The sequence below is a fragment of the Borostomias antarcticus genome (assembly GCF_949987555.1).
Source record: "Borostomias antarcticus genome assembly, chromosome: 8".
Classification (NCBI taxonomy): Eukaryota; Metazoa; Chordata; class Actinopteri; order Stomiiformes; family Stomiidae; genus Borostomias; species Borostomias antarcticus.
Genome location: NC_140241.1, coordinates 30960089 through 30984344, shown reverse-complemented (window position 1 = coordinate 30984344; position 24256 = coordinate 30960089). Strand labels below are relative to the sequence as shown.

The 24256-nt window shown below is 41.7% G+C and overlaps 2 protein-coding genes across 3 annotated transcripts in view; both read left to right on the top strand.

Annotated features, from left to right (window-relative positions):
* The window catches only part of psd3l (pleckstrin and Sec7 domain containing 3, like), a 61622-nt gene extending 46347 nt beyond the window's left edge, over positions 1–15275 (top strand). For both annotated transcript variants that reach the window (XM_084442729.1, XM_084442728.1), the window contains exons 9-14: positions 1981–2174; positions 6483–6553; positions 8301–8458; positions 8954–9098; positions 9261–9404; positions 11977–15275. In XM_084442729.1, the coding sequence (XP_084298855.1) occupies positions 1981–2174; positions 6483–6553; positions 8301–8458; positions 8954–9098; positions 9261–9404; positions 11977–12177 (913 nt within the window). In that variant the 3' untranslated portion in view covers positions 12178–15275. The remainder of the gene's footprint in view (positions 1–1980; positions 2175–6482; positions 6554–8300; positions 8459–8953; positions 9099–9260; positions 9405–11976) is intronic.
* A 443-nt stretch (positions 15276–15718) lies between these two features.
* Positions 15719–20765, top strand: pofut3 (protein O-fucosyltransferase 3). The gene is made up of 4 exons (XM_084441871.1): positions 15719–15923; positions 16574–16847; positions 17817–18652; positions 19637–20765. Exons 1-4 carry the CDS (start codon positions 15843–15845, stop codon positions 19859–19861), a joined length of 1416 nt encoding a protein of 471 aa, XP_084297997.1. The 5' UTR covers positions 15719–15842; the 3' UTR covers positions 19862–20765.
* Positions 20766–24256: the final 3491 nt, after the last annotated feature.

Genomic DNA, 24256 nt, shown 5'->3' with positions numbered 1-24256 from the left:
TGAGAGGAAATGGCTTTGCTGTAATTTACTGTCTTAAAAATTGGGCTGTCCTGTGCAAAGGAACCCTTCATTTATCTGCTCAGAGCAAGTGGACTGAAAACAAGGTGCTAGTTCAGTCCACTATGAAACTGTCAAACAACAGCAGAGTCTGTCAAACATAACAACAGAGTCTGTCTGCTGTCAAACATAACAACAGAGTCTGTCTGCTGTCAAACATGACAGCAGAATCGCTGCCGATCTCTTATAGGATTATTACCACGATCTTCCCTCCTAAGCACCTAATTTTTCTTTGCTATTCTTGCACTTTGCCTTCAGCACTAGATTATTCTTATAATCACTTGTTTTAGAAAGGAGATACACTTGTGAGTTCTGGCAAGTAGTAGTAAATTGGCATTTCCTACATTAAATGCAATTATTGTAATCGCTTTGGATAAAAGCGTCAGCTAAATGACTGTAATGTAATTTTTTACTAAACTCCCTTCGTTGTTTGATCAGATAACTTATATCCATAGTCCCTGTTCAATTTCATCCAAGCCCAAAGCAAATCTAAGATGACAAAATTGATTTATGATCAAACCTCCCATATGGTCATAGTTTGCTTATAGTGCATGAGAATTAGATTCAGACACCTTTGTGACTTTCCATCTTCATATGCCAAACTTTAACTCTTATGGTACCATACAATAGGAAAAACATGAAACATTTCTATGAAGATTTTAATCTCTCTTTCTGCCTTATAAAATAGTTGTGTGAAGTATTTAGAGGAACTCCCTTTTAGGCTCCAAGGCCACATTCATTGGTTAAGTGGCAATGTGTCTGCCACTGATCCACCTAGTCATTATGTGTGTGTGTGTGTGTGTGTGTGTGTGTGTGTGTGTGTGTGTTGGGGCATTAACAAAAAAGTCGACTTGTTGACGTCAGTAGCACAAGTCGACTCCCCTGGGGAGGAGTCGACAAGTCGTGTTTTTTTTCCCCTCTCCCTCTCTCTCTCTCTCTCTCTCTCTCTCTCTCTCTCTCTCTCTCTCTCTCTCTCTCTCTCCCCCTCTCTCTCTCTCTCTCTCTCTCTCTGATTCTGTACCTGAGATAGTCTCAACCTCAACGCCAGACTCATGAGAGTTCTTGCGCTGATACTCAACGTTAGCTACGCTAACTACGTTGCTGCATGCTGCTGATCTCTCTTATGTAGTATGTGGAGCACGGAGATTCAACTGACAGGGAGAGACTATGCTGGCTAGCCATATCAGAGCTAACGAGACAACTAGCAGCTTAAATTACCTTCTGATGATGACAGTGGCGACGTTCCTCACGAGTGTTTGCGTAGTTAGCTACGTTCGCAATACCACATGTGGACAAGTAGCGACAATTGTCTGCTCAGTTCGCAAATTAAATTTGCACATGTGAAATCCAGTAAGTAAATCCACACGGGCCATAATTACTCCTCCTTACGTGAATTAACGTGAGCTATGCGAATGCCGCGACCAATGCATTGCAAACATTGCTGACTTACTTCAGGGGGGTATTCCACACAGCTGGCTAACTAAGTAAGCCTGACTTCTGCACAAAGTAAAGCCCGGAAAGCTATTTTTTTCTTCAGTCCATGTTCCATTGTGATTAAGCTGGACAGGGTGCTGTTATGAAAGCTGTCCAACTGGACTGCAGAAACACTCCACTGGGAGCCTCCCCAGTGAAAGCAGAGGATGGGGGCATCAAATGCCAGGCTAATGATCAATAAGAGATTGTTTTTATAAGAGGGAAATGTCAAGAGATGTTACAGAGATTTACTTCATAGCCAGTATCGGTGTATTTGTAACTTTGTAAATTTGGAACTTGATAGGCAATGGAAGACTCAAAAGTACAGTACTACAAAATAACTAATCTGTCAAGGATATTCTGTATATCTGACATATGTCTTAATGTCTTAAAATAGCTTGCCGCCTCTTGTCCAACATCCACCAGAGAATTGTTTGTTTTTGTCTCCAGAGACGGAGACGAGCTAAAGAAGTCCCTGTCTGAGCTGGCTGATAACAAGATGGACAACACCCACACCAAGAGCAGCAGCCGGATCGGCAGTGGCAGTAACCCTTTCCTGGACATCGCTCACGACCCCAACGCTGCCGTTTACAAAACAGGCTTCCTGGCGCGCAAGATCCATGCTGACATGGATGGAAAGAAAAGTAAGCAACCAAACCAGCCTGTGTCTAATATTGCCTAAATATATTTGGTTTCTTTGAAGTTCACCTTCCACGGTCCTTTGAGATACTGTGCTGCACCACTTTAAATGTAACACACATGCGTTATATCCTTCTCTCCTTCTATAGGGAATCCGTTTAATACATATATTTTGGTCAGTGACCTTCTTCAGGTATCACTGACCGAAACGTGCCAGTGAAACGGATTCCATTGGGAAGACTGCGCGGGTGCTTCTGTTTACTTCATTATACGTACTCCGCCTACGCACCTATTACTGAGACTGTATCCAAGTGTGCAAGAGACTCTTTATCAGACTGCTTTCCATGAAAGCTCAATGAGAACTTTTTATAGTTCAATATTCACCTTTACTTGCTGTTAGTTTATTAATTGGCCTTAGCAAGACCCCAAACATCGTTTTCTTGAAATGAGACTGCATGAGGCCCTGTGAATTTATTATTTTAGAATTTCGGTGTACTGGCTAGTACACTGGTGGGAAATCTTGTGGTGGAAGCAGAAGTGACGCGTTTTGCGTCACAATATCAGAAAGATGAACACTTCGCCCCACGAATTTATCTACATGCACATAAAAGAAAGAAGACCGGTATTTACCTGCGTTGAAGCCATCCTTCCAGAAAGTCCATTGAAGTAGCTACAATCTTCCAATCCAGTCTGCTCCACGCACATTTGTTATCATATTTGTTCCCATCATTACAGCGAGTAGGTGGGGAATTGTGGGAAGTGTGGTTCTTAAAACGCAGTGCCGATTTTATCACGACCAGAGAGGCCGCCAAAGTGCTGAGATATCTCATGTAACTTTAAGTAAACTCTTTCCTCTGTTAGGAAACTGCTTAATGGAAAAAACATGGTTGGGTGGATTTGTTCATTGTGGTTGTGCTGGGGTTTCCTCATGAGCTTCAGTCAGCAATCAGAGAAACACATTTTCACCAGTCGATTGAGGGATAGGATTTCATCCCTTTTTGATATCCCTCTTTCAAACAGCCTGTCCATACAAAGAGGGACCGTTTACAACCCTCTCCTCCAGGATTCCCCTAATGGCCGAGCCCAACCGAGGATTCACCCCGGCCTTAAGATGGTGATGTGTCTGGAATCTGGAAGCGAGGGAGGAGAGCTTGGGCTCTTGTTCGGCTTCGTAGACGCGATTCACAAACACTTCTACCAGGAATCTTCCTAGCTAACGTGTGCTCGCTATCCTATAAGATAGATGAACTCCAGCTGCTAGTAGATATGCTGTCCGATGCTATCCCTGACACTGCATTACATCTCAAGGGGTTCCAGTTACACTACATCACGCAAGTCTCACCTGTCCGGTAAAATGCGTGAGTTTGTTTTTACGTGAACAAAGCATGTTGCTGTGATCCAACGGCACTGTTCTCCGACATTAGACAACCAGCACGTGGCTTGAACGGGCCGGCTGTGACGGGGGCTACGTTGACTGGGCGGGCACAGAGGCTGGCAACAATCTAGATGTTTACACAGACACAGTGACGTCATTCGTCAGCTACTATGAGAGCCAGTACGTTCCAGGCCGCTCCAGGATAAGCTACAACAACGACAAGCCCTGGTTCACATCCAAAATCATGAAAATAAGGCTGGAGAAAGAGGAAGTACGGAAGAGAGGGACAAGGACCGATTTAAAGAGGTCAAGTACAGATTCAGCAAGTCGGTCCAAAAAGCCAAACAACGCTTCTCTGAGAGACTGAACCCCCGTAAGGCGGCCGGACCTGACTGTCTCACCCTCCATCTTAAAGTACTGCGCTGACCAGTTGTCCCCGGTGTTCATTGACATCTTCAGTGCCTTACTGGAGTCATGCCATGTTCCAGCTTGCTTCAAGACCTCCACCATCATCCCAGTTCCCAAGAAGGCGAAGATCACAGGCCTAAACGACTACAGATCTTTTGCCCTGACCTCTGTAGTCATGAAGGTCTTTGAGCATCTCGTCATGGCCCATCTCAAGACCATCACAGACCCACTCCTGAACCCTCTACAGCAGTGGTTCTTAACCTTGTTGGAGGTACTTAACCCCACCAGTTTCATATGCGCATTCACCGAACCCTTCTTAATTGGAAAAATAAAATATGATTTTTTCAAATTCAAAACATAGGTATATATTATACATATATTATATATATATACAAAATGAACCGTGCATCAACATCACTGTGTTCAAAGAACAAAACCATCAAAACATGATTTTCACACAAAAACAAAAACATAATAATGAATATTTACTGCAAATCAGTGTGACTTCTGCTGTTGCCTTTCAGAGACCAGTTCACAAATGCGCAGCTTCACCATGGCAAGTGCCACTCTCATGTCATTTTCGCAAACAAAGTCTGTTCCTTTCACAATCACACGACGTACCATCACGACAGTCACAAGTCGACTACTGAGCACACCAAATTCCCTGCAGCACAGATAGGCCAAGCGATGTAGCGTGATCACCTGCAGCCAATGATGGCCAAGCGGGGCGTGTCATCACGAATCATATGAGTCGGGTGTGTGTCTTGACCTCCGCCGAACCCCTGAGACTGACTCACCGAACCCCTGGGGTTCGATCGAACCCAGGTTAAGAACCACTGCTCTACAGTTTGCATACAGAGACAACAGGTCCGTGGACGAAACTGTGAGCATGGCTCTTCACTATGTCCTACAGCACCTGGACACCGCATGCACTTAAGCCAGGATTCTGTTTGTGGACTTCAGCTTGGCCTTCAACACCATCCTCCTGGCCACACTGGATAATGGGCTCTCCCTGCTACGAGTGCCTGACTCCACCCGCAGGTGGTTCACAGTCTTCCTGTCCAACAGGACACGGCGCATGAAGCTGGAGAAGAACATCTCTAACCCCAAGTCCACCAGTACCGGCTCCCCACGTGTTATTTCCCCCCTACTATTCTCACTGTACAGCTGCACCTCCAGCCATCAGTCCGTGAAGCTCTTGAAGTTTGCGGACGACACCACCCTCATAGGACTCATCTCCAAGGCTTTTATCCCATGGCCATCGGCCTTATCAACAAGGTTTCCCTCTGAATCTCTCCCCTGCCCCCTGCAATTTTTGCACTAAACTGAACCCTGTGCTGTCCCTGCACTTGTCTATTGTTGTAAAGCACCGGTGTCGCAAAAAAATCATATGTATGTATAGTACAAACGGCAATAAATTAATTCTGATTCTGAGATGAATACAGTAGATCATTCAAATAATTGCTGCATAATGTAAACTCTAGATGTGGACCTGCCAGCTAACAGACCTGAAAGAATGGAATTGGCATTGGCCACTGTATTTCACATCCATTTATTTCTCTTCTCTAATGAGTTTTAGGAGTCCCAAGCAAAAAGCTGCTGACGTGTTAGTGCTGCTCCTCTGACTGCCAAAAATTTGCACTTATTAAAGTAAACTTCGGCTAAGGACATTCTCATACACCAATGGTTAATTCCCCTCTAGATGTCATGCCATTATATGAGCTTCCTGGCTGATAGTAAATGTAATGTAATGTACTGTGGGGTATTAAACCATTGGTCGCTGATGCATAGAGCTTATGAAATTGGCTTGATAGATGGATTTTTGTTGGCATTTACCCATCGTGAGGGTCAGTGCTTGGATTTCATATGCATTTTCACTACCCTATTTAGATTCTGGCCACCATTTCTGTAAGTCAAATCTCACAAAGTGACAGCAGTCTCCAGCGTAGACATAAATAACTATGGGCCAGACCAGCACAGCACAACTCAGGTAGACAAATAGGAGCGAGGGACATTCCAAATGTTCACAGACCATTCCTCCAATACTTTTCATACCCTTACACCTCAGACTGTTCTCGTGCACTCCATGCCTGAGCCATAATGGTGTTTTAAAGCGACTCTAGTTACAAGTGTCAGGCTTATCTTTGACCCTGCGATTAGCATGCAAGAATGCATGTTGTGGTCCGAGAAGGGCTACAGTATGGCTGGCAGAAAGTTTGACCGGCTGGAGCAAAATTCTCAGAAACAACCGTGTCTGGCCCTACTACTGACCAGACGTGAGTCCTTATTGGTATGTCTGTGGGGCAGGGAGGAAGAAGTACAATTATGACTGTAGGATTCGAACCTGGGCCGCTGCGATAAGGACTAGCCTTCACGTGGTACGCGCCTTAACCGATGAGCTACCGGGGCACCCCTAGTACTTGACATGAGTATGGGGCACTGTGGTATAATTGGCTAAACAGTACGCACTAACACTAACAGTACAATAAGTAGAAACATCATTTATTTTTCAATCCCACTTCCTTTTCAGCGCCAAGAGGAAAGAGAGGCTGGAAAACCTTCTATGCTGTTCTCAAAGGAATGATCCTCTACTTGCAGAAGGTGAGACAATTTTGTAGAAATTAATGTACTTTTGAGTCCATTATCCCAGCGTTTCCCACACGAGTGCTCTGCCGAAATATATTCACGGCCAATTGTAATATTTTAGATGTCTTTGGCCTTTGAAGCCAGCCTTCATCTGTATTCATCTTGTTGTCGTTATTGTTATGGCCCCTCTTACCAAACATAGATGAACTGTTTTGGGGGCAAAACTAAAGTTCCTGTTGCCACTGTACATTCTGATGTCGGAGTGTATGGCTTTCAGATGTAGCTTCTAACAAACAACATGCGCCGCCCTATGATAGAGGCATACAATTTACAGTAATTACAGTCTTTCATTTCAAGTGTGACGCAAACTATTTTCTGTCGAGTTAAGAGTGACATTGCAAATTAAGCATGGTCTTTTATCATCAAAAAATATGAATATGGGTTTGGGGCACTCAAACTATATTCCACTCTGCACAGCACCTTGCATAATGTAAAAGGACATAATCAGTTCCATGAGGTTAAACTATTTTTAAATACAGACATGAGTCAGAGCACTTGCTTGACTGGCACTTCTGTCTGTTACTCTACCATGAAGGTACCCAACACCTTGTAGTTACATAAAAGGCTGACATAGTGACATTTTCTTGATTGAAGTCTAGTTGGTAAAACCTTTACTGAACACATCAAAACTTAACATTTTCAAAATGTTCTCCTTGCGACTAACTTCAATCCATAGCAGCAGATGGGCTCTGAGACCTTGTGACACAGCAATGTGCAAATTGCATTTCTACTTCTAAACTGATTTTGATACCTGCCAGAGAGGTTGGTTGCCATGGTATTGTCAAGCTAATGACCAAAGGTTGCCGACACATTAATGTTGGATTTGCAGTCACCACAGATTAACATAAGCGCCTCTTTCATAGGCGCTAGCAAAGTGGAGAATAATAAATTAACTCCTGTCACATAACTGGTGGCTGTAGGGTCCTCAATAGAGCTCTTTGAAACACCTGAAAACGTCCTAGAATGTCAATCACAACTGGCAGATGCAACTGCCAACTGGCAAAAATATTTCTTTATCCAGGCATCTTAGTTTTAACAGTTGCATTATAGCGGAGCAGGTCATATTTTCTCGTATGTGGTATTTATTTTGTTCAAGTTCGCGATCGTACAGCGGTGAACAGAATAATTACCACATAAGAGCAAATATAACCTGCTCCGCTATAATGCAACTGTTAAAACTAAGATGCCTGGATAAAGAAATATTTTTTCAAAACGATATATTTTACAGAATCGTGATTTAATGGCAGGTACTTAATGCTAATGCAAAACCAAACTTTTGAGTGTTTCATTATCTCCACAGAGCAGGGTCTCCTCGCTTGCATGATGCAGGCAGTGAGCTGGCTCCAATGGAGTGGGGGAGGGACAGAGATGTCTCTCCTGATAATTAGGAACAGCGAAAATGTTTTTTGAAACTCTATGGTAGATTTGTAAGTGTCTTATTGGCAACACAGCAGTGTAGTCGCCAGTGGAATGTGTCCTCTGCATTTGACCCATCCAAGCGAGGAGCAGTGGGCTCACCAGTGGCGCCCGGGGAGCAATCTGGGGTTCATTGTCAAGGACTTGCTGCCGAGAGGAGCTGGAATTGAACCGGGAACCTTCTACTTCCCAGACAGCCCTTCTACCTCCTGAGCTAGTACCGTCCCCACACACATCATCATTTGGTATCTGATTGATTGCCTGTTTTCTTCTGCTCTCTCTCTAGGATGAGTACAAGCCTGAGAAGGCGCTCTCAGAGGAGGACCTGAAGAACGCCATCAGCATCCACCACGCCCTGTCCATCAAAGCCGTGGACTACGATAAGAAGCCCAATGTGCTGAAGCTCAAGACAGCTGACTGGAGGGTCTTCCTCTTCCAGGCCCAGTAAGTGCCCACCGCCGGGCAAGACGCTAGGGAAAACCCACCGCCGGGCAAGACACTAGGGAAAACGCACCGCCGGGCAAGACACTAGGGAAAACCCACCGCCGGGCAAGACACTAGGGAAAACCCACCGCCGGGCAAGACACTAGGGAAAACGCACCGCCGGGCAGGACACTAGGGAAAACGCACCGCCGGGCAAGACACGAGGGAAAACGCACAATTTACAGCTGCAGATAAACCTGCCATAATTGCCAGTACAGCCAACAATAGAGGATAGACTAAGGGAACCAAAATCTAATTTCATGCTTGGGTTAAAGCCCAGTGAAAACACATTTATCTACCTCATTAGTCTGTCTAGTCGGTTTTTTTCTTCTTAACCCAGCTTTTCAGCAAGCATTAATGCTTATCAATGTGGGAGGTTGGGCCTCTCTTCAGTTTCTGTCTCCACTGAAAGAAAGCAATTTCCCTGTCGCTAAGTATTTGTTTTTGTTCCATCAGGAGCCCAGAGGAAATGGACTCTTGGATTAGAGTTGTCAACTCTGTGGCAGCCATGTTTTCTGCCCCTTCATTCCCTGCTGCCATTGGCTCCCAGAAGAAATTCAGCCGTCCGTTGCTACCTGCAACCACAACAAGGATGTCACAGGTACAACTTGGCCAACAGAACAGTTTTCTGATAAACTTGTAGAGCTTTACTCTGCTACTTTCCCTCAGGATGTCTACTGAGGTCTTTCTAGCTGAAGTTTACAATGGAATCTGTTGTGAAAAGTGTGAAATCCCACTGTAAAGCATTGTCTCGTCGTTACAGGAAGAACAGTTAAAGTCTCACGAAGCGAAGCTGAAGCACGTCTCCACGGAGTTGGCCGAGCACAGATCCTACCCTCCAGACAAGAAAGTCAAAGCCAAGGAGATTGACGAATACAGACTCAAAGAGCACTACCTTGAATTTGAGGTAAACGTCACTATCAAAGAGCACTACCTTGAATTTGAGGTAGACGTCACTATCGATGTGCACGGCGTTTGGTGCCAGTCAGAGTTCACTGCATGAGCGCACGCTGTTCTTTTACGTTGCTATAAAAACACGTGTTTCTTTTGAATTCAGCCTCCCCACACTGATCCATGCTGACACAGAGGCTTGGTCTCACAGCTTCAGATATGTCATGCAGACCACTGGGGATGGGCTATGGCAACATGTATGGAAATGGAAGGTGTTCCTATCTGCTGGCTCAGGGGTGCGTTTCTCTCATCATCAGGGCGTCCACAGACGGGCCTCCCATATTTGTGTCCAGTTATCCCGGTCCTCCATACACATACATACTCTCTCTCAGCCCTGATCGGTATTCCTCACACGGACAGTATCTAATCTGATCTGTATTCCTCACACGGACAGGACTACTAGGATAGAAGAATTTCATTTTCAGAATGAAACAAAGCAACTTGAAGACACAGTAGAGGTACAATTTCAGATGTCTAGAGATATTTTCACTAGCATTTATGATATGAATAAAAAGACAGTTAAATAAACCGTGCCAAAAGAACTCATTGGAAGGGACGTACAGTAAACAATTCTCAAGGGTAGTTATTTATTTACCAGATCTTATAGGGAGGATACTGCAGACAAATCTATCCCTTTGTAGAAGGAGGTGGCTACTCTGTCAAGTTAAATGACCACATTTGTTAAAAGAACTCACTGCCCTCTAACACTCCATTTCTGAAACACAAACACAAGTCTGGACTCCCCTTGAAGTCTGCACTCTTCCCTTGAAATTGGATTTACCGGACGCTACTCCATTATTTCCCCAATCACTTATCAATTGGGCAGGTTTCATTGGCATGTATATGAAAACTATTTACTTAACAGGCAAACCTAATGTCCATTATTAGAGAATAGTCTAATTAAGCTGCATCTTAATTTACTCTATCCATCCATCCTCCTAACCAAATGGTTCTTTAAAAATCAATACCTCAGCTGTACTTCAGAGCTGATCTCATGGTAGTAGTCCACTTTTGGTGTTTTCGCACACCCGTATCAAAAATGGATGCCTGAGATGGAAGTGTTTCCATTTTCAACTCCATTCTTCTCAAGTGTATGAATTCATTCATACAATCAACCAAAATAATTGATCTGCTGAAAATTGGCCCCATGTCTAACCTGCTTTGCTAGGCAGTTGTTTCCCCGGTCTAGAGCGGAACTGGATGTTGATTTTTTTTAAGCGGATGTTGGGCTGTGACATCCGCGGAGTAGCTCGCTAGTCTCAAATTAGCCTCGCGTCACCTCAAATTGATAAATATTGTAGATAACTAAATCGATTCTCAGCCCCAACAAAGCTGCTAAAGCGAATACGTATTTAGAGAATGTAGTCATGAGGCTAATGTCATGTTATAGGCATTACCACCTATAACACCGACCAAAACGGCAAAAGAAGATGCGAGATGCAATGCAAGACGCAAGAAAGGAACTCACAACGTGGACTATCTATCCGGAGATGACACTGGCGCCGGCCCATTAGAATAAAATAGAACGAGAAACGAGAAAATGAGCATGATGATGACCCTTTACAGGTCCTGAGGGGAGAGAAAGGACCTGGTTTTGGCGATGGTGCGGAGCTGGAAAAAGCAGGAGTTCAGCACTAAGCTTACTTACTTATGTATTGTGTACTAATGCAGATAAATTAATATGAATAATATGCTGAATTACCCTTCCCAACATTTTCACGTCTGTGTTAATGATACATATTACTTTGACCAACGGAGACCTATCCAAAGACTGCAAATCTAGATTCTGTAATCTGGAAATTCTTTGAAAAATCAGGACAAAACCTACAAGATCAATTTGATCTGGGATAGCAAAAAAAAGGATTACAAAATCTGGATCATTGTGATCCAGATTAAATGTTTTGAAATACTGGGCCCAGGCCGTATTGATAGATTGACTCTAGTCTAGATTGCTCCCAGACCTAGATCCACTTCACTACAGCACACACAGTAGCAGTGCTTCGGCTAGATTTAAATAGTCTATTGCAATTTTTTCACGAGATGTTGGAGCAGGAAATCAAACATGCATGGCAACTCATTAATTCTTTGGCAATTCATCTTCTCCAAAAAAATTATAGAATGATCTTTAATTGGATAGATACAACCGATTGCACAAAACATCTCCCCCATGGCATTCGCTACTGTAAACCACTTGACATTTGAGAACTCATTAGAGGCATGTTTCATATTGCACAATTCTCTTTGACTGTTCACATCATATTCTGGTTGGTCTCTCTGGGATTGTCATGTAGTACCTTAAAGAAATGGGAAAAATGTAGCAGCCTTGTCACTGGTTCATTCAAATTGGCAGTTCGTTGTCATGTCCTCTAGTTGGACTAAATGTGAAGGTTACGTTAGTTATTTTGCTGTGAGGATAGTCAATGAATCAAGGAATTTTGAAGAAGTTTCTTGCTTTTCATTCTCACCAGTGTGTATAAGTATGTAGGTTCTTGACCTCTACTCTACACCCACTCTTTTTCTTTCTGAAGGAGAACCGATACGAGATGTACGTGAAGCTCCTGAGGGAGGGTGTGAAGGAGCTGCTCGCCGGAAAAGATGGAGATGCTGGCTTGAAGAAGTCCCAGTCGAGCCCTTCCCTCAACCAGGAAGGCCAGCCGGCCGCGGCCAAAGTGAAGCGCAACACCTCAGAGAGGAAGGACTACCGACCAGAGACACCCAAGGTTACATAGAAAGATTCCCCTTTTTGCCTGTGACAGAGCCATTAAATACGCAACAAACCTATGAATATATTTTATGTAATTTATTTATCTGGCCACTGTTTTGTCGTAACTAAAACAGTTGTGTAAAATGTAAATGATGAATAATTGTCCTTCTTAGACTGACTGGTGCTTGTTTTTGTTTGTATGGAAACATTGATATATTTGTGGTCCTTTTATTTTGATGCTGTTGCTGTTGTTGTTGTTGTCATTATTGTATATCCAACATAACATTTTGTTGTGAAGCATTTGACTCTTTGTCACTTTATTCAATCTCGTATCAGTCCTTCTGTCTCATGTAAATCATTTATTTGCCTTTCAGTCAAGAGATTGCTTTTTTTTCCGTCTCCAGTTTAGTGGAATTACCCTGCTAGCTTCTGGGTATATAAGTACTAGATAGTTATAGAGCAGTCCTACTCAGATGTTTTTATTTTGATATGTAGTTGAAGTGAACGTTGAACACATCTAAACAGTGAAATATTAAGAGTATTTTACACAGTGAGAGGCTTCCATTGAGAACCTGCAGGTGCTTTTGACATCCATTCTTTCTCCTGCTTTTCCTCATAGACCTTCAAGGTTCCTTTCTCCTGGGAATGTTTATTTTTCATACAGATGATGCATCAAGATGTAAATACTAGGAAGGGATGCATTGTTGAATCTAAATGTGGTTAAAGATTTTGACACTTTTGCAGCATATTTCAAACAAGAACACCCTGATAACATCCTAGTCCCAGATTGTTTAAAGGACGGCACCAACGTGTTGCAGCAGTTTGAGAGCAGTTCAACTGATCTCGATCCTGTCTATATGAACAACTAGGGGTAGTCACCATTTGAGTCAGTCTCGCCAACAGATCCTGTATGTTTTCAGACTGCAGCATGGCTGATACTCAACATAGGATCAGACTTTATGCAGCTGAGCCATTTATTTTTTTATCTTTTAAGGCAAAAAAAATCTGCTTTTGGAGTAGTGTAAATGCCAATGCTCTTTTTGTGTCTTTTATAATCTTCCTATGTATTTTGAATTCTAAGTTGAAAATGGTGTTGTAGTAAAGATCAAATTAGTATTTATAGTGCACTTTATAAATGAGTTCTTTTGAATATTATAGAGAGCGTTATAAAGGTTAGACAGCCAAGTTTCTTTGATGACATCACCGGTTTTTCAGGCAGAACTCAAATATTTTTGGTTTTATTGAAGGTACTGAGTTGAATTCACAGTGAGAATCTGCTGGCTCAAATACTAATGTTGTAGTATGTTAATTGGTTAGGTAGTTTTTCCTGTCCTACAGTAGGTAGATTGTTAATGACAAAGTTTCCGTTTCGGAAGCTATTTTTGAGCTGTACGCTGCAATTATTGCCTTTTCCAATGCTGGTTGTATTGAATTTATAATGTCCTTTACACATTTTCCTTAGAAATATTAAATTTTGTTAAGACATTGGATTCATTAGAAATACAGCATTTTGTTAGACATTAGATTGTACTGTATCTCTACACTTCCATAATGGACTTATACATACCAATTTATGTTTGTCCATACCAAAATATGTGATTTTAATGTATTGAAAATTTGGAAGGAATTTCACTTTTTAATGTTATCAAGATTAATTGATGATGATGTAAAGCTGGTTGAAAAAAAATGTTAGGAACAAGTGGGGCTAGTTCCAAGTCTTTAGTCTAAAAGAAAATTGTTTACTTGAAATGTTTTTTATTGACACTTTATTGTTATTTTAAATTAGTTATTTGCCTCTTTTCCACAAGGAAACAAAATGGAATGTCTGAGCGGGACAGACTATAACCATATTTGTAACAAATTATTTAGACAAAAAGTAACTGACTTAATTGCTAGCTAGTGTGCATACTCTTTCCTTTCCTCTTTTCTTCCCATAGTGGCACTATTGTACTTGTTATTTTCAAGGAGATGCAGCTATGTTTTGACATTGAATCACTTAGTGCAGAATGCCCCACACACGGTTCAGTTCCAAAGGTTTCAAGTGAGTAGGAAGTCCGTATCACCAAGAACTAGGTTGATCATCCCATTCAAATGTGAGGACAGAATCCTACTTATAATTTGGGTGGTCATATGAAGAGGTCTACCCTTAAATTCACCTTTTAAATCAGTTGCTGTTTTGGTTATTTTTAGCCTTCATATATTTTGTTGTAAGAAGATGACTGGCCACTTGAAGACCTATTAGTCAGTGTAAACATTTTCCCAGTATTTTTATGATATGGTAGTGATTTCTTGTGCATTCCATACAGGCATGCTGAGTTGTGAAATGTTTAACCTTACATTCATATTTGGTACAAATGCATAAATTGCATTAGGCACATTACAGAGGATTGCAAGGAGGAACTGGTTTTGTTGTTGAAGCTATGCTTTTGAGTGGAAGTGGTAAACAATTTACATCTATATAATTAAACTATAAGCTCATTTCAAACACATACTTCTAATATTATCATGCCAGTGCTGTGGGCTAGTGCTTATGTTGAATGTCTTATCTAAAAGCACTAAGTGTTGATTAATTTACGATTTGATGTTAGATGCCCTACAAACATTTTTCAGTCAAACACAGTACAAATGTATCAACATGAGATTTTTTTCCAGTAAGGTAAGCATTTAATCTTATCATACACAATCTTATGTTCCTATAGACTTCACTTATGCATATTATAGAAGGAGTCTTTCTCCAAGCGCACTTCCCTCAGGTCATTCTCAACCATATCTGACATATAACCGCTGTAATCTTACCAGTTACCTATGTTGGACTAGAAACAATCCTGCTCCTCTTTCTGTGGCAGTTAAAGAACAGATGAACATATATCAGGCCACGCTTCAGTTTGTTCTACCTTAGTCAGTAATGCACCTTAGCCTCTCGCCAGGCTCTGTTGGTCTTTACATGTGTATGCATCGAAATAAAACGCTGTGATCCTGAACAATCCTTCAACTCTCTAAATGTTGTTAAATAACTGTTGCCCTGTGTTTCTAAGGCCCAGGATTGCATTGTTGGTTGTTCAAGTGATCTTTTTTGACCCAGGGCGTGTCTTACTCCCACAGGTCAGGAATGGCAACAAAATGTTGGTGGTAATTTCAAACTGGTTTCAATGAATAAAAACTATTTAAATGAATACTGTTTTTTGGTGATTTAGTAGTTATGTGTTTTCGGTCAACGTTGGCGTTGACCGCTTCTAGCTTGATATCGAATGGCCGACTGGTGTAAGATGGATAGCCCAAAGTTAGAGAGATAAATGTAGGCTATGGTTATGTTAATAAAGGCACCGGAAAGACTACAAATTTGCCAAGATGGCGCGGTTCAATAGGGCTTCACTGGGGGGCCTGATTTCCTGTCAACTGCAGAGGTCACGTGAGCAGAGGCGCCTCTTGCGGAGGTCGGCCATTTTGTCTGCAGCCAGACGCATCTCCCTTGAGATGTAGTGACGTAGCTGAGACCGCCCCCTGACGTGTGTGGAGACAATGACGTCCTCAAAAATGGCCGCGTGGACCGCATATTCAAAACAAATAGCAAACTATCCATTGTCTAGAGTAGACTAATAACCATGTAATTTACTATAAAATGTACTGGATATAATATAAGTAAAATATGAGCTTTAACACGTTTCAAGCGCCGTGCACCACCGTGGAAAGATGGCAAGACTTTCTTTGAGAAAAGTTTTTGTTTTCGGACTTTGCTTATCAGCTGTGTTTTTTATTATCATCACTCTGCAGGTAGGACTTGTGATCAACTTGCTTAGACGAGCTGACATTTCTATTCATGGTGGTTTTCTGGTGGATTTATGCTACAGGTGTTGATGTTTGCACAACTGGCTATACTGCGTAGCCTACGTTAAATTAACGCTAAAGAAACGTTGCAAACGGATGCGTAGGACTTGCATGCACAAAATGCAAACTATTAACCAACTTATAGACTACATTTATTAAGCTTTGCACGTACAAATTAATCAATTTGTGTTAATTTTAACTTCGTTTTCTTTGCAGGCACAATCTGTAGAACTGCAGTAGATTCTCTTCTCAAACCTTTGTGCTCCCTTGTTGGTCTGGCTGAGTAATAAACCTACTGGGATGAACTAGGCCCTCCTAGAGCTTCTTTTCCTCCTGGTATTTCCTTCCCTCTATCACATTATACCCCTCTTTCCTTCTTCATCCCTTGCATGAAATAATTGCTCCTAGGCCTATAATGGCGTTGTTGTAATTCTCAAAACTGTGTTCTTTGTGATAAGTTATATTTTTCAGAGGTGCATATCACTGTTTTAACATTTTAGTGACAACAACCATGTCTGTGTCACCTCAAATCCTCGTACATTCCAAAAATCGTGTAATCTATATTTGAGTTTGATACATTGGTTGAATGCATGCAGGTGGTGGTAGAGTTGAGCCAGTTGGAGAGGACAGCGTACAAACTTCCTCCACGGGAGCTACAAGACACTGCACGGAGACCAAGTCAGAGCACTGGCGCCTGGGCTAGTGAGAGGACCCTGGGAGGGCCAGAGGGCCAGTACCCGTATGTTGTATGGTGGTCCCCACTGACTGGAGAGATTGGGAGACTAGGAGATTGCGGTACAAACAAGTGCTTCTTCACCATCAACAAGACCTACTACTCCAACCCATCTACACATGCCTTCCTGTTCTATGGTGAGAAGCTAGAAAGTTGATAATATGCAACTTTTATCAAAGCTTTATATGAGCACAGAATCATAATGGAATTGTTTTAAACTTACCTCACATGTTCCCTAAAGTAGATTGGACTTTACTGGTGCAATAATAATGATGTAATGGTTTACATGTGAGTAACCATGTTCAAATGAACACTAGATGGAGTCCTTGGACAATAATACAACACTACAGTACTGAGTGGGACCACCCTAGGATACTTAATAGCCAGTGATGTGTACTGTGTACTGGGTATTGAGTAGCCAAAGTTGATTTTTTCAAATGGTATTAATTTCCGTTCTTAGCACCTCAACAGGAAATGTGACGATGTAACATTGTCTCATGTTGTAGATGGGGTTGTTTTTTGGTAGTCTATTGCAAAGCATATAGAATGTTTAGTGACTGCACTTATGTATCCCCCCATAATTTAATGAATTATGTCAGGGCTCTGTTTGAAATGCATCTGTGTATTGGCCTAAACATAAGGCTCTTTCTCAAAATACCAAAATTATATTTATCATTGCATACAGTCTACCAATGGATGATTTAAAAGGCTGTCCGAGATCAGTAAATTTAAAATTGGTTGATGATATCTCCTGGTATCCCCTTACTCCATCTCTGCAAGACAGAAATACTTAAAAAGGTTATTTAATGTTCCCTAGGCCTAGAGTTGGCTCAAAGAGAAATCAGATACGATTTCTGCCAGGAAAGTAGAAAGAGAATATAAATCAACGAATAGTTAATTTCTATCTCTACTTTCTCTATATTTTCTAATTTTTGTTATGGGTTTCATGAAGAGTCAGTAGCATTTCAGACTCACCACTTGCAACACATCTACAACTGGAAAAAACTTGATGATTTTCACACTGTCTCTCCTACATCTCTTGAATGAAACCATTAATTAAACCAGGCACCTCCTACATCTGTCTCTCCTACATCTCTTGAAACCAGGCACCGACTTCAACGTTGAGAGTCTCCCGCTGCCCAGAGGAGAGCACCACCAGTGGGCCTTGTTTCATGAGGAGTCGCCCAAAAACAACTACAAGCTCTTCCACGAGCCCGCCATTACCCTCTTCAACCACACAGCCACCTTCAGCCACCACTCCCACCTGCCGCTCACCACTCAGTATCTGGAGAGCCTGGCGGTTCTGACCTCCCACACCCACCTGGTCCCCCTGGCCCAGAAGAACCAGCAGAGGAGGACTCTGGCTCCGCTGGTATATGTACAGTCTGACTGTGACCCCCCCTCGGACCGGGACTCGTATATCAGAGAGCTGATGAAGCACATCCAGGTGGATTCCTACGGACAGTGCCTCCACAACAAAGACCTCCCACCTCACCTGAGGGACTCCACGGCCATGGAGGAGACGGACTTCTACCACATCCTGGCCCAATACAAGTTCATCCTGGCCTTCGAGAACGCCGTCTGCGACGACTACATCACAGAGAAGCTGTGGAGGCCTCTCAGGCTCGGCGTGGTCCCTGTGTACTACGGGGCCCCGAACGTGAGAAAATGGCTGCCAAGCAATAGGAGTGCGGTTGTGGTGGATGCGGATGAGCCCCCAGCAAAGCTGGCGGAGTACCTGAAGAGGTTAGACGCGGACGACGGGGAGTACTCCACTTACCTAGTATGGAAGATGAAGCGCGACGTCTCCAACCCGACCTTAGTAAAGGAACTGGAGGGCCGCCGCTGGGGCGTCCAGGATCTCACTCAGGAGAACTACATAGACGTGTTTGAGTGCATGGTGTGCAACAGGGTATGGGAGAATATCAACAGGCGGGAAAAGGTAATGATACTGACTTTTGTTTGATTATGAGATTGAATATATAAGACATGTCAGCAGATTGTCAAAAAGAGTTTGTCAAGTTTTTAAAAAAGTCAAGGCACTTTTCCATGAAAATGAAAATGCCTTTATTAAATTGGCATATCCATGTGGACTGTTTAAAAAAAACAATCCACATGAATATGACAATTTATTAAAGGCTTTTTAATTTTCATGGAAGAGTGCCTTGACTTTTTTGGAAATGTATTCATGGAACCCAACCCAGACAAAGAGCACTGCCCAGATAACATCACTGCCCAGATAACATCACTGTCCAGATAACATCACTGCCCAGATAACATCACTGTCCAGATAACATCACTGCCCAGATAACATCACTGCCCAGATAACATCACTGCCCAGATAACATCACTGCCCAGATAACATCACTGCCCAGATAACATCACTGTCCAGGTAACATCACTGTCCAGGTAACATCACTGCCCAGATAACATCACTGCCCAGATAACATCACTGCCCAGATAACATCACTGCCCAGATAACATCACTGCCCAGATAACATCACTGCCCAGATAACATCACTGTCCAGATAACATCACTGCCCAGATAACATCACTGCCCAGATAACATCACTGTCCAGATAACATCACTGCCCAGATAACATCACTGCCCAGATAACATCACTGTCCAGATAACATCACTGTCCAGATAACATCACTGTCCAGATAACATCACTGCCCAGATAACATCACTGCCCAGATAACATCACTGTCCAGATAACATCACTGCCAACAGTCAGGCAACGTTCCTTCCCACTGATGAGTAGTTTGTCAGTTGAATATGCTGAGTTGTGCTTAATTATACTTATCCTTTTGTGAATATGACATTATTGTCAAGCAGATTCCAATTTAATTGAATGTACACTATTGTTTTTCACATCAGTTGGACCTACAGACGCATTACAATGTTTCCCTGTGTCTTAAACAGGGCCTCTCTCCAAACTCTTGGCAAGCAGAAGGAAACCACCTGCGCTGCCCCGCTCCCAGGCCATTTGACTTCACCACAGCTTCTGGAAATGGGACCTCTTTGAGAGAAATTTGGAGGCCCAGTTATGAGCAGTCAAAAAAAGAGGCAAGAGCTTTACGGCGATTAGCCGAGAGGAACAAGAATTTCACTGTGGCGCAATATTGGAAGGAGGTGTTTAGTGACTAACATTTACAGTGACATTTCATTCAAATTCAATGAATGAAAAATACAGCTTCAAAACTGTTTATTATTCTGGTGTATCAAGATTCAATAGTATTTACTTTGCTAGATGCCAGAAGTTGTACAGTGCTTCCGGAAAGTACTCACACAGCTTCACTTGTTCCACTTTTTGTTATGATAAAGCCTTAATCCAAAATGGATTAAAAATACATAAATCTCATCAATCAACATGCAATACCTCATAATGAAAAAGTGAAAAGTTTTTTTTTTTTTTTTTGATTTTATTTTTGCAAAATGTATTACAAAACCCCCCAAAACAGAAATATCACATGTGCATAAGTATTCAGACCCTTTACTCAGTACTTTTTTGAGGCACCTTTGACAGCGATTACAGCCTCATGTCTTCTTGGGTGTGACGCTACAAGCTGTGTTCAGTACATGTGATATTTCAGTGTTTAATTTTAATAGATTTGTATACATTTCAAAACAAACTTTTTTTCACTTTGCATTATGGGGTATTGTGTGTAGATTGCACATACAGTATAACATAGCAAAATGTGTAAAAAGTGAAGGGGTATCCTGGAGACTGTTTGTCACAAATAGTGTTTCCTTCATATCTTACAATGGACTTGAACTCTATCTGATTGTGCTACATAAGAAGTCAAGGGCCACACAAGGTACAGCTGACATCATTTCCCTCAAAGTATGTAAGCAATTCTGAAGTGAGAGGAGTGATGAATGTCAGGTATTTCTAACGAAACTAACTGTAGATTCCAGAGTGAGATCCAGTTTCATTCAGTGTCATCGTGTTGAAAATTACTTTTGGTTTTCATTTATCAACAGCATGTCAGTGCACTCTTATTGAGTTTGTTTTGTACTCCGAAGTAGCATAAAAAGCACATTTGATAACATTTCTTTTCTGTCTGAATATGAAGATTAGGGTGTCTTAAAATGTCAGATTATTGCTTAGCTGCTAAGCCACTTGGTTCACTAGAGGGAGCTATGAGGCTTTTAAGGAGGAACATGAGTCCAACTCTGCATGAGGACCATAGTTCTCTCCTTTTGTTTTACTTCATCTTTAGCTTTGACATTCATCAGTGTTCTGCAGTCTAGATTTGAATTATCTCTCTGAAGTATCAGTTAACAAGAAATATGAAAATGTGTAGCCTAATGAATATTTAACAGTTAATTCTTGATCAACATCATACTTTCCTTACCAGAAGAGTTACATACATTTGTAAATTATATTGGTCAATGCTGACCCAAGTACAGAAGTGCCGTCAGGTAACAAAAGTATTCTGCCTTTTCTCTCCTGACATTCTCATTCTCCTGACACTTTACTCAAGGGCTTAGTTGTACTAGCAAGGCCCTCTGGGAGTTCTGTGTGGAGCTGCCAGGGGCAAACGACAGAAGGCACCTTGCCTGAGGACATCAAAGCTTCTCTGCCCCAATTTCCACACTGGCTGCTGAGACTAGACTATGAGAGAACAACATTGTTCAATTAAACTCTTAATTGCAGTATTCTGAATATCCTCGTCTTCAAATGAAGACAAATTTGAGTGCCTTTGTAATTGCAATTTGTGCCATTACAGCATATATATATATATAAATATTTTCTCTAGAAATTGTTTTTGAACACGTGTCTTCAAGGTAATTCTTTGCGGTAGCTTTGATACATAAGGAAGGGCAGTTAATGCTCATTGGATCTTTGATGTCATAAATAATGAACACATGGTGTGGAAATGGAGGCGCAGGCCTGAATGACCACAGCTCTGCTAAGAGGAGGTCTGTATCCAGAACAGTCATCCGTTTAACAGTCTTGACAGATTCCTCTTCAAACTAGGGCACTTTGGCACTGTACTTTAATTTGTTCAGTTCTCAAGTAAAGCCAAGGAAGTCAAACATGTTGCCTTTCTCTGTGGAGATAACAATAGACTTTGGCTCACTTTGATGTGAGTGCTGCAGTCTGCAGGTGATGTAAACCTGTGTGTGTCTTGGACTGGTCGGCTGGTTCTGGAGCAAGTCAGCAACCATGAAGGTAAGAGGCTGGCCTGAAAAAACCTATAGGCTAGCTATAAAGACTGCTCACTGTTTATTACAATGATACATTACTATAGCTGGTCAAAATTTTTAATTGCTTATTTACCTTTTGGCAAATTGTTGCATTGTGTGTGGAAGTGGCTTGTGTAACATTAGGAGGCTAGCTATCCTTAATAGTTTGAATGGTGACTTTTCTTTAAAGGTATAATATGTAATATGTGGATTATTTCCCCCATCTAGTGTCTAAAGATAAGAACTGCAACAACACAACGTATTGGTTGCCAAAATGCCAGAGAATGCACTGTTTCAGTCATACTGTGATAAGATCTTCACTCCGAGAGTAACATAACGTTACACTAATCAGAAATCACAATCAAGTATTTCAGAGTGACATGTAATAAGTTACGTTAGATGCTGTAGTGTGGAGATAACGTTAGGTCTGGCTTAGCCCTTCTCAGTCTCATTCTGCTCGCTCATGCCAGACAACAGTCCTTTGCTGGTCCATTCACTTTGCCAAAATAAATCAGTGTTGGCCTAGTTAGGAGAGGCGCTCATATTTACAAGTGTCAGATAAACATGAAACTTCACTTACCTAAGCAAAAGGGTCTATTTTAACAAATAATTTCACTCGGACAGAACGCGTCTAAATAAGTTATTTAATGGTAGCGCTGAGGCTTCAAAACCCAGCATTTGTAAAAATAGACCCTTTTGCTTAGGTATGTGAAGTTTCATGTCCTACAAGACATTCTCACACCAGAGTTTATTACTGGCAGTAACTATGTTACAGCAAGAATGATCAGTGTAGACATTAAAGATTAGACATGTGTCGTCCCCCCCCCCCCCCCCCCCCACACACACACACACACACACCCTCATTATGTTGCTTACCTTATGATGTCCTCATTAACCACACTGAGTTTATCTTCAGGGAGTGTCCACTGCCTGTGTGCAGCACATGTTGGAAACATCTACCCTTATTGCCTCCCTGCGAATCCCTCAGCACCTTCCACAATGTCACAGAGGTATTTTTGGTAGGCCTAATTAAGGCTAATTAGTATGTTTTCTTTTTACTCTGAAGCAGAATAAAGATGATTGTGTGTCTAGGGGGAAAGGGGAGAATTTCAAAGAGCATACTAGTACAAGACAATGATAAATCTAACACTGATAAGCTTGATTAAGCTTCTATTATATGTGTCTGTGCAGTTTAAGTCTGGAAACTTGGTATCAATAAACTGTACAGTTGTTCATTTTGACCCATCTCATTGTGATGAATAGTGGTGCAATATTTAATATGGCAGGAACTATCAAGGCCGATGCCTATTAAAACAAATAAACACATTTAAAAAATTTACAGAGACAAGAGGTCATACACAACAAAATCTAAAATATATTTCTCACTTAATCGGCTCAATCTCAAACATCTTTGCTAATGCCAATGAATGGTAGTTTTCTCAACTTTCCAACAGCTGTGTTCAGAGCTGTGCTGCTTTGAGTTGATTCTCTGGGAGTCAAGGAAGTGCTTTGTCTCAGATAAAATGCGTCAGGCTCTAAAGGTCAACAATGACAGAATAATTATCTCTAATGAAATTGAAAACACCAGTAAAAGAGAGCTACTTTGACTAAAATCTCTGAGGAATATGTTTGCTAGCTGGGGAGGAGAATAAAGTGACACTTGAATCATTTTCTGTACGACAAATTATCTGTAGCCTCCATATCATTATTCATGAACTGGGTTTCAGGTCACATAAGGCTGTTAAGCGCGAGCTACCGTGGTCAAACCCATGCTCCTGTCTGTGGGATGAAGCGTCTGCTCTATTTAATTACTGGCTGAGATCATTACTTTCTTATCTGTGGGAGGCCATACACACAATTACCTGCTTGAATAGGTAACTCCACACAGATGGGCAGGACCCCATGTTGTTACAGGCTTTACTGAGAACATTTTAGAAACATAATTTGTTGTAGATGCCTTCAACCCCACAGGACATTGAGGTGATACCATTTGGTGATTGATTATCACTATCACTATTAGAACGGATTGAAGACATTTAAGTTAGGCCTACTTGTCAGTTGATCTGTTATTATACATTTTCTACTTACCTTGGAGTATTTTTCAAAACCTTTATGGTAACACTTTACAATAAGGGTACATTAATAAGCATTAGTTAGCCTTTGATTTTTTTTATCTAGTTCCCAAAGAACCAAACACTTCACTGACACGTTATCTCTCAATTACCTCATAATGCTGAAGTCATTAACATTACACGACAGTGACACATTTATGAGCCACATGTTGAGATACGCTCTGTCGTACTGTCGTCTCCTACATCTTCTGGTGAACCATGTCAACATTTGACCATT